General features: G+C 28.7%; 3 protein-coding genes across 4 annotated transcripts; 1 reads left to right on the top strand and 2 right to left on the bottom strand.

Annotated features, from left to right (window-relative positions):
• The first annotated feature begins 872 nt into the window (after positions 1-872).
• LOC122521980 (elongation factor 1-beta') lies at positions 873-2,330 on the top strand. The gene is made up of 3 exons (XM_043642742.1): positions 873-1,040; positions 1,596-2,023; positions 2,128-2,330. Exons 1-3 carry the CDS (start codon positions 961-963, stop codon positions 2,280-2,282), a joined length of 663 nt encoding a protein of 220 aa, XP_043498677.1. The 5' UTR covers positions 873-960; the 3' UTR covers positions 2,283-2,330.
• Positions 2,331-2,991: 661 nt separating this feature from the next.
• LOC122521979 (phosphoglucomutase-2) lies at positions 2,992-7,438 on the bottom strand. 2 transcript variants are annotated; one of them, XM_043642739.1, is made up of 9 exons: positions 6,874-7,438; positions 6,538-6,794; positions 5,986-6,448; positions 5,720-5,907; positions 5,456-5,633; positions 5,121-5,344; positions 4,930-5,035; positions 3,589-3,815; positions 2,992-3,508 (listed from the first exon to the last, which is right to left on the bottom strand). In XM_043642739.1, exons 1-9 carry the CDS (start codon positions 6,949-6,951, stop codon positions 3,406-3,408), a joined length of 1,824 nt encoding a protein of 607 aa, XP_043498674.1. In that variant the 5' UTR covers positions 6,952-7,438; the 3' UTR covers positions 2,992-3,405. The 2 variants fall into 2 exon arrangements, with proteins under 2 accessions (XP_043498674.1, XP_043498676.1); XM_043642741.1 differs by having other exon boundaries at positions 6,538-6,714.
• A 232-nt stretch (positions 7,439-7,670) lies between these two features.
• On the bottom strand, positions 7,671-10,055 carry LOC122521888 (arrestin domain-containing protein F-like). Its single transcript, XM_043642625.1, has 2 exons — positions 9,786-10,055; positions 7,671-9,499 (listed from the first exon to the last, which is right to left on the bottom strand). Exons 1-2 carry the CDS (start codon positions 9,888-9,890, stop codon positions 8,150-8,152), a joined length of 1,455 nt encoding a protein of 484 aa, XP_043498560.1. The 5' UTR covers positions 9,891-10,055; the 3' UTR covers positions 7,671-8,149.
• Positions 10,056-10,287: the final 232 nt, after the last annotated feature.

Here is a 10,287-nt window from a genome sequence, read left to right as displayed (position 1 = left end):
TTCATTGATCGTACTATTTCTTTACAGCAAAGCAAGTCTTACTTATGTAGGAGTCAACGTGTTAAAAACAATCTAATCGTTTCTTTTGTTTATTATGATAGTATATTATTCGACTTTTATACATAAAATATACGAGATGCGTAATGTATAAATAAATAATTTATCAAAACTGCCAATATTTATATTTCTTAAATATTTAAGTGTGATTATGTACAATAACGTATAAATATATACAATGTGTATATACATATATATATATGCTGTAAATATATCAAATATGATAAAAACTTATTCCTTATCCAAATAAAAAATCAAATTATATTAAATGCCAAGTTATTATCATTCCTTAATAATAATAATTTATTATATAAAATTTATATAAAATACTATTACCAAAAACAAAATACATTCTCTTTCTAATAATAATAATAATTATTGATAAAATGAATAAATATACTATAAAACTGGGCTTCTCAAAGTATGGTTCGTGACTTCAAATTAATTTGACAATACTATGCGAATAGTATTTCTATAAATTTATGAAAATATTTATCTAGGTAAAGAAAGTCGTAAAAGTGTAAAAGCTTGATAACTCTGCTACAAACTACTACATATTTACGTGAAATAGAAATAAGTCACGTAAACATTGAATGGTTAATTTTACATTGACAAAATCATCCAATGAGAAGAGTAAAAAATAATTCGTTCATTGACACGCGTATACGCGATTGGAAAAGAGTCTCTTATTAAAATAATCTCAATGTAAATGGTTATGCAAGTTGAAAAATATTTGGTTGTTCGCGGGTTTAATATAAACCGGAATAACGTCACATCGTTAATCCCGTATAGGAGTGCAAGATTTGATGGCCGCATGCAGCTCTCTCTTCCGGCAAGTAGAGAAAGGGGATTTTGGTAGGATTGAATCTGTGGAAATATTTATACATAAAATACTCTTCCGCCATGGCCATCGGTGACTTGAAGACTGACAAGGGCGTTAAAGATTTAAATGCTTATCTTGCCGATCGTAGTTACATCGAAGGGTAAGTTGTAATTCATCCATAGTAAGAAAATTTAATCCCGTGTTCCGGTACACGTGCTTTTACTCTTGTCGGCATTTTAAAGACACCTATCCTTCTTTCCTTCCTTCTCTTATCATAGTACAACCTTCGATGAACAACACACGATAGGATCGTTCTTGAAATTAATTTTATTAATGATCGAACGTAATTATTCGATCATTTCCTTTGTCGTTATCGATTGGCAAATAATCCTTATTGGGAGAGTTATATGATTATTATGACACTAAGAAGTTGACGTGAATTTTTTACTAGTCAACATAATTATCTTGATTCCAGATGTACATATATCCAGCACATATGTGCCGGTATATGTAAATGTTCTACTATGTATTTTTATTATTATATCATACTTTTTAAGAATCCTTCGTTGAAATGATCATTTAGGCCTATTTTTAGATTCATTGTATTTCTCAAAAAAAAAATTCACATACCTGAGCAAAATTTATTGCTAATATCAAATAACTATTGTTACAAAAAATGATTGTGTGGAATTGATTTATTTGATTTAAATATTAGATGGCAACCATCTCAAGCCGATGTTGCTGTCCTCGAGGCTTTGGAAAAAGAACCCAATTCTTCCAACCCCCATGTACTAAGATGGTACACCCATATGAAATCGTATGACTTTACAACACTACCAGGAGAGAAAAAGGCTCCTGTTATATTAGCCAATAGTCAATCTTCACAAGCTACTACTCCTTCAGCTGATGCTGCAGATGATGACATTGACTTGTTTGCTTCGGATGAAGAGGAGAGTACAGAAGCAGCTAAGATCAGGGAAGAAAGATTAAAGGCTTATGCCGAAAAGAAATCTAAGAAACCCGCTATCATTGCTAAATCTAGTATTGTACTTGAAGTTAAACCGTGGGGAGACGAAACAGATATGAAAAAAATGGAAGAAGCTGTTAGGTCGATCAAGATGGATGGTCTTGTTTGGGGTGCTTGTAAGTTCTTCATTTTTTCTTTCTTAACAATAAAAATCATATTTTTATCCATATGTATGTACTAAGTGTACGTGTATAAATTATAATTTCTTGTATATTTTTAGCTAAACTCGTAGCAGTTGGGTACGGCATACAGAAATTACAAATAATGTGTGTAATAGAGGATGAAAAAGTTTCCGTTGATTTATTGGTGGAACAAATTCAGGACTTTGAGGAGTTAGTGCAATCTGTGGACATTGCATCCTTCAATAAAATTTAAAAGCTTCTCAGTAATTTTAATAATGAGTTAATAAATATTGTTTGTATATATGTGCATATATTCGTTATTTAATATATCCCATCTAGTGTGAAGTATTTGTATATAAAGTTGCAACAATCGATAATTAATACATTACAGGATTAAAAATTACATCCGAGTGTTCTCAGGTATCATCTCCATATTCGGAGGAAATAAGGTATTCTACTTGTTAAGCATATAATTCTTTTTGGTCCGTGTTGTTATAATATTACCATGAATGTTAGCAGGACTAGTATTTTTATGCTCAACTTTACGTAATAAAGGCATATATCTTCCAATCAATGGAGCAAATGCACCTTGCATAGCAAAGTTGTAATTAACGGTGGCATTTCACCTGCAGGTGCAGCCCATTAACAGCATATTAGAGCCCTTTGCAACAGTAGTCCCTACATGCTTTAGACCGTATATATTAAATGTTAGATAATCGTATTCTGCTCTATGTTTCCACCAGGACACCTACTAGGTGTCAATGCACGTCCAGCCCACGGCTGCTGAATTTGTACAATGTGTAGATCTTCCTACAACCATTTTATACCTATCCTCCTAACCTGTCAAAATGACTCCTTTTACCTAAACAAATATTTTCGCCACTCTGGGTATGGACTCTACACTCTTCTATTTCATTTTCTTAAACTCACTTGAGGACTTTGAAAAATCTTGATACAGATAATAACAATGTACCCTTGAAGGTACAACTTTTAATTACATTTATTATTGAACTTTGGTCAGAAATACAGCTCCATTCTATAATTAAGTTTATACTATCCCCATATATAAAAAAAAAAAATTATAAAATTTGTAAGAGTTTATAAATACATATTTCTTTGGAAGAACTTTCTTTTTTAAAAAAGCCTTATTTTAAATTGAAAATATTATCAATGAACTACAATATCACTTGTACTTTAAAACTACTTAACAAAATTTTCAAGAACAATATTTTTACCTTTGTAAGAACTTCATGCTTGTAAAATAATAATGATAAACAGTAGTTTACTTTGACTTTATGTATCCAATACGTTGTCTTCATTTTGCTTTTCTTATTATTATCATATAATTCATTTTTTATGATAATTTTTACTTTGATCTACGTACCACGTGGTATAAGAGCATTAAATTCAGGTTGAAGAAACTCTGCTACGATAGCAGAAACCATCTCGTTAAGTATGTATTTTAATTTGTTTACATCTCTAAGAGAAAAAAATCAAATATACATTTACATTTAAATAAAGTGATTTTTGAAGTTATTGTAGCTGATAAAAAAACTTACTGTTCTTCCAGAGATGCGCATAATTCGCAGTAATATTTAATTTTAGGCTCTGTACCACTAGTTCTTAAGGTAGTAACTAAACCATTGTCGAATGTAAATGTAATCATTTGACTGGATTTGGAGGTAGGTAAAATAGCTTTATTCCCTGGTTTAGTATTATCATAACCCGTAGTTAAATCACGAACACCAACTATTAAATATTTTCCATCGAGAATGCTCGTTGGATACTGAAAATATAAAGATTTTTATATAAAAATAGAATAAATAAAGACGCAAATACATTCAATTATATATGAATACTTTTTTTTATGCATAAATGATTTTACAAGATAATTTTATTTTACTCACTTATGATTTGCTTTTATACCTATAATTCCTTCAAAAATGGTGTGAGACAATAAAGAGATTGTAAAAGTGGTGCAGTAAGCATAGCAAAAAAGAAGAAAGGCAAAAGTGTCAACAATACAAAAAATATTTCCACCAATTTATCTACCCACATAACTTTTTGTGACATTTTTATTACGCTGTATAGTAATGTACTTAAGAAAATAAAGTATCACTTTAGTATGTGTTAACTAATATATGCAAATATACACAAATTAAGCGCTTATTCATTATGCAATAAATAAAGTTCACTATTTATAATAACATAAGTATTTTAGAGTAACATGACATTAAAAAATAATTATAAAAATAAATATAGTATACAAAATAATTCATTTCTTTAAGAAAAAAAATAAAATATCTATACTTATATTAATATCTGTACTTATTTGTTTTTAAACAATTACATAAGATTTTATCTACGTAAGAAACAAAAAACTAAACTGTATAATAAACATCGTTATGATAATCCTTTCAAATTGTTTCTACTATTATATATACATATATATATTTTTTTTTCTCTATAATTTTCAAAATCTACATAAAAAAAGATTTATGTACACAATAATATTTTAATAATAACACCTTCATAACATATTAACAATCAGAATTGTTTCACTGCATTTAACATAACTATACAAGCCAAATTGGTGGAACTATAATTATTGAGCACATACACAAGCCTAAGTAATTGTAAAACGAGTGTGTGAATATTAGTCATTTTCTACTACAACATGCATTCCTGTATGCATAGCTTGCTGACCTTGTAGCTATATAATGTTAAATACATTCTACTATGAACCTTCCTGCATGTATGTGTGCTGAATGAATGACTAAGCAAATAGGAAAATAACCATATAAAGTACAATACGATTTTAAATATACATAATAATGAATATGAAATGAAAGTAGGAATTTTTTTTTCTTCTCCATAATGTATAATCCAAATATACTTACCATATTTTCATTTTCATTATAATTTCTCAAACGTTCAAATATTGCTTTAATTGTATCTGAATCGTGACAAATCCAATAAGAATTTTCTGAGATATGCCGTCCATATCTGCTTAAATAAATATAATTAATTTTTGTTTTATATTTTGTTTTATATTTCCAAATAATTATTTGTGATAAAAAGAATATCGTACGTGTTATATATTTCTTCCAATTTATCATAGAGAGAAAGGCCTATGGTTTCTAAATAAGTTGCCATTTGAGCTACGTATGCACCAGCACTAATACCATCTTTATCCGGTACAACAGAACCACACATAAAACCAATAGCTTCTTCGAATGCAAATAAGACATCTTTACCATTTTTTATTAATTCTATGGTTCTATTACCCATCCATTTAAATCCTGTTAAAGTTTCCTTCAAATATTAAGAACAAAATAATTTATTAAACTATTGTGTAATATGATATTTTAAATTATAATTCCAATATAAATAATTTTTTCTGGTCCTTTTTTGTGAGATACAAACCTCGAAGTTGAAACCTTCTTTTTTCGCCATTGAAGCTAAGATTTTACTTGAAACTGTAGATGAAAGCATATAAACATTAGCAATGTTGGCATCTGGATATTGTACTTTATGTATATGTAACATCCACCAAGCCAATAATGCGCCCAATTCATTGCCAGTAAATATATGCCATTCTCCGCTATAATAAAAAAAGAAGATATTTTTCCATTGTTCCAAGATTAAAAAAAATTAATATTAAAATTAATTTCTAAGTTATTTCTTTACCTTTTTGTTTTTGTTGCACAAGCAAGACGATCAGCGTCAGGATCATTGGCAAGAATAACAGAGGACGCATATTGATTTGCAGTTTTAATACTTAAATCAAGAGCACTCTTTCCTTCTTCCGGATTTGGAAATTTAACTGTTGGAAATTCTGGGTCTGGTAATTTTTGTTCTTCGACGGCTATAAATGGCTGTGATATAATAAAGAAGATAATTGTAATAATCTTTTTTAATGTTATTTCTTTATAGTTTTAAGTAGTTATAATTACCTTAAGTTTTACAGCATTAAATGCTGCGGTCATGTAATCGTGTCCAACACCGTGCATAGCAGTATAAGTAAATTTTAAAATAGTATTCTTATTAACTTCAGGATATAGAACACTTTCTTTAATATTTTCAAAATAAGATTGCATAATATCGTTCAATGGATCTTTGTATAAATGAGATTTATATATTCTAGATACATCCCATGATGATTCGGATGGTTCCAAATTCTTCAAAATATATTTCTGAATTTCTTTATCATGAGGTGATACAATTTGCGCACCATTATCCCAATAAACTTTATAACCATTGTCATCCTTTGGATTATGAGATGCAGTTATCATTATTCCAGCTGCACATTTATATTGTAATACTCCGTAAGGTATAAATGGTGTTGGACAAATTTGAGAAAATAAATAAACCTTAATATTATTAACTATAAAAATTGCACTTGTCAATTCTGCGAATCTAAAATAATATAAATGATTAATTTGTTAAACAATGTGTAATATTTGAAATGTTTAAATACACATTTATATATTACATTATTTATAAACCTTTTACTATTATGTCGACCATCATATCCTATTATAACACCTTGTTGTAATAAATTAGGCATAGTGTCGAGTAAATATTTAGTTAATCCTTGACCCGTTTGTATAATAACTAGATCATTCATTTGACTATATCCTGGACCCATTCGACCTCGAAGACCAGCAGTACCAAATTCTAATCTTTTAAGAAAAAGATTAGACAATACTTGGATATCGACATTTTTAATAAGACTCTCAACTTCTTTTTCAGCTACCGAATTCTAAATATATCATAAAAATGAATGAGATTGTAAATAACTGTAATGAGTGAAATCATATAAATATTAAATTAATATATACCTGATTCCATTGTAACCATTCATTGATTTTTTCATCCAATGTAGCATTGCCGGTATTAATCAAATTTTTAACAGACATGATTAATGTTTGTTTTGTTGATTGAAGAAATAATTCTGTAAGTCTTTTTGTCTATCAACGATATGTTGAGTAAGAACAATAAAAAAGTGTATTTTATCTACTATCGAGATAAATATTTATTTATCACGAATAGAAATTTAATAATTAATTAATTATTTAATGTTAATATTTATACTACCATTAAGGATCAATTTCTTTGTATATATTTTTATAAATATATGACTAAGAATATAGTTAGAGCATTAAATTGTTATTTCGTACTGATTTTTATTACACACAATATCACTAGAATTGAAAAATCATTTATCGCAATAATATTATCTTCTAAGCAGCCTCCATAAATCTTATCGAACATTTAATCTTATGCCCGCTAAACTTCAAACCATTTGTATACGTAGTTTTTGTTTTTCTTTTTACGATCGTACTCTCATTAACCTCAAAAAAGATGACACCTGTACAGTACATACGTATACCACCTTAATCAAATCATAGATCTTTATATAAATAATACTATTAAAATATATAGTGTGTGTATATATATGTAATTCTATATTTATATTTTAATAATCATAAAATATTTTAGTTTGTATAAATAATATTTTCTGTTTTCCTAAAAGTTACTTATTATTTTGTTAAATAAATTAAAGAATTTAGAAATAGTTTCAAAAATATTTATTTCACATGCTTTTCTTTTGTTTTTTTTTTTATACGTATATATTTACAAACATAATAATACTGCAGTTATTTTAATCATCATCATCATCATCATCATCAGCCTATACTGTCCACTGCTGGACAAAAGCCTCTCTCATATTGAGAGGTTTTTAGCCTTAATCTTCCTCGCTGGCTAAAGACGTGTTGGAAGATGGTGTAAGGATAGTGTGTTAGGGAAATTTATAGGTTTAGACAAGGATACTGGATGGGACAATGGATTCCCCCGTATGGTCTTAGGAGATAATCCAAGGCTTGCGTAGGCAGGGTCGCATCCCTGAAGTAGGTCTATTCTCCACCGGGATCGTGTAGGAGTACCTACAGTTATTTTAATACCTTCTAAAAAATAAATTAGCTTGTCGAGCGAAAACTTAATTCGTTTATTTTTGAATACAGGCTATAAAATATTTATTTTACTTATTTTTTTTTTATATTAAGAAACATAACAACTTTATACACTAATTTTAATAATCCATAAAAGTAAAAACTAATTAAGCAGAGATTGAATCCAATCTTCATCGTAATTGTGTATTTTATTATTTTCATTTACTTTTGTAGTATTGTCACCTTCTAAAAATTCATTTAATATACTGTCTATGTTCAAGTCAGCATCCATATCAAAATTATTAACGTTCTTGTCATCATTTTTGGCAAGTTCTGTTTCCATATTTTCATGAACGTTCTCGTCAATATTATTTTGGGTAAGTTTTGCTTCCATGTTATTATCGATGTCTACAGAAGATTTAAAAGTTTTAACTGGTGAATTTTGTTTTTGAATTCGATCGGCAACAATATCTTTATTGTTAACAATATTTTTAATTGCATTTATAACATTATTGACATTATTTGGTTTCTTTTTAAGAATGTTAAAATTAAATTTTGTATGTCTTTTACTTTTAAGTATACTTTCTTTCTTTTTATCAAGCGATTTAGAAATTGTCTTAATTGAAGTTACAGGAGAACTTATGCCTATTGATTGAGAAGTGGTATTACTTTGTGGTGTAATAAAATTTGCACTGGTATTAAGAACTGTGTTAGAACTAAACGGTAATGTAGGTACTTGGTATGAGAAAGTTACAGGTAATCCATTTACTTCTACACTTGTCACTTGTAATTTAGAAGGTGTAGTACTCTTCTCAGTAAATGTATTTATCTGAGTTTTTGAATCTAATACAGAATTAGAAGACTCAATATTAGTTTGGCTTTGATCTCTCTCTCTCTCATTAATATGATTATTTATATTATAATAGATTTCCTCTATGTCTTTTACCAAACTATTTTCTCCATTTTTATAATTACTTAAATTAGTTTCCACTGTATCAGTATCGTAAATAATTTCTGTATCAAATTCGCAAATAACATCTGAATTAAAATTAATATTCATTATATCAGAATTTTTTGCTTCTTTGTTAATTACATCGACTGTGTTTTTATAACAGGATTGTTTTTGATCATCTTCATGAATAGTTTCGTCTATATCAGGATTTTGTCTATGTATATTCCAATTTTCAGATTTATTATCAATATTTTTGGATGTAGCGTACTTTAAACAGTAATCATTATGATCTGAGACACAAGGAGTTGATGTGTTAATAGAACAGATGTTACTGTTTATAGTACTGATAGAAATTGTACTGTCAGGGGAGAGTAGGTCTGTTAAATCCCTTAAAGTATCGATAAAAGGAGTTTCCGGTGGAGAATACAAGGATAATTCCAGAGGTGCTGGAACAAAATTATTCTCCATTTGTATATCATAATTATTCCAATAGTATGACCACATTTCTCCAACTTTTCGAGGAAAATATTTTATGTCTTCGTAACCAAATGGCCACGTGCACTGAAAATATAATAAACTTTTAAGATACTATAAAATCCTTTATATATGTATATACATTATGTAACCTCAAACTTTTTGCATTAAGTTGAGAAAAAAATTTATTCGCATCAACGCTGGCTCGTTATTTTAAGCTATAAAATAGCACATATATCATTAATAAGGTAAATTTAATATTAAAATAACAAAACTTCATTCTTATGAAGAAATATGAACGAACTTTTTACTCAACCTAATACATTCAAGTTTAAGGTTATGTACATTTTAACATTAGTAGAAAACAATATACCTCTTCTGTTTCGCATGCTAATACAATTTCGTCCAAATTAATTTGGAAAAGTTTTATTTTGTTTCTAATTCCTTTTTTTTCACATAATGGACAATAATTCGGCATCTTGCAACACTAATAAAAATAAACAAATCCGATAAAACACGTGTTCTACAGTCTTGTGTACTACGGAATATACGTTAGGTTAGTATCTGAGGATAGGTTAGTACTGGTGTTAGGTTGATATTATAATGAATGAAAATTACGAAGAGGGGTAAAAAAAAGAGGGGTAAAAAATTAAAAAGAGGGGTATATGTGGCCGTCACGCCAAGGCTTGGCGCCACCGGCACTCTTACCGTCACGCCTCTAGTGACGAAACCAAAGAATTAAGAAAACACCAAGTATATGAACAACCGCTACTATTCGCTCTTTTCCGTTACAACCACCGAGCGAGACACACGTGTATAACTAGCAGCGACAAAAGACTGAACTCTAGTCATTACTTCCGTTTTCTCATTATTAC

The sequence above is a fragment of the Polistes fuscatus genome, unplaced genomic scaffold (assembly GCF_010416935.1).
Source record: "Polistes fuscatus isolate 324 unplaced genomic scaffold, CU_Pfus_HIC Scaffold5, whole genome shotgun sequence".
Lineage (NCBI taxonomy): Eukaryota > Metazoa > Arthropoda > Insecta > Hymenoptera > Vespidae > Polistes > Polistes fuscatus.
This window is presented reverse-complemented; position numbering and strand designations above follow the sequence as displayed.

What these genes read in the sequence shown, in the direction of transcription:
- LOC122521980 (XM_043642742.1), top strand. Translation starts at nt 961, where the DNA reads ATGGCCATCGGTGACTTGAAGACTGACAAGGGCGTTAAAGATTTAAAT. An exon ending in GATCGTAGTTACATCGAAGG is followed by an intron (nt 1,041 to 1,595) that starts GTAAGTTGTAAT and finishes TTTAAATATTAG; the next exon opens with ATGGCAACCATCTCAAGCCG. An exon ending in TGGTCTTGTTTGGGGTGCTT is followed by an intron (nt 2,024 to 2,127) that starts GTAAGTTCTTCA and finishes GTATATTTTTAG; the next exon opens with CTAAACTCGTAGCAGTTGGG.
- LOC122521979 (XM_043642739.1), bottom strand. Translation starts at nt 6,951, where the DNA reads ATGTCTGTTAAAAATTTGATTAATACCGGCAATGCTACATTGGATGAA. An exon ending in GGTCGACATAATAGTAAAAG is followed by an intron (nt 6,449 to 6,537) that starts GTTTATAAATAA and finishes ATATTATTTTAG; the next exon opens with ATTCGCAGAATTGACAAGTG. An exon ending in ATAATGAAAATGAAAATATG is followed by an intron (nt 3,816 to 4,929) that starts GTAAGTATATTT and finishes TTATATTTTCAG; the next exon opens with TATCCAACGAGCATTCTCGA.
- LOC122521888 (XM_043642625.1), bottom strand. Translation starts at nt 9,890, where the DNA reads ATGCCGAATTATTGTCCATTATGTGAAAAAAAAGGAATTAGAAACAAA. An exon ending in TAGCATGCGAAACAGAAGAG is followed by an intron (nt 9,500 to 9,785) that starts GTATATTGTTTT and finishes TTATATTTTCAG; the next exon opens with TGCACGTGGCCATTTGGTTA.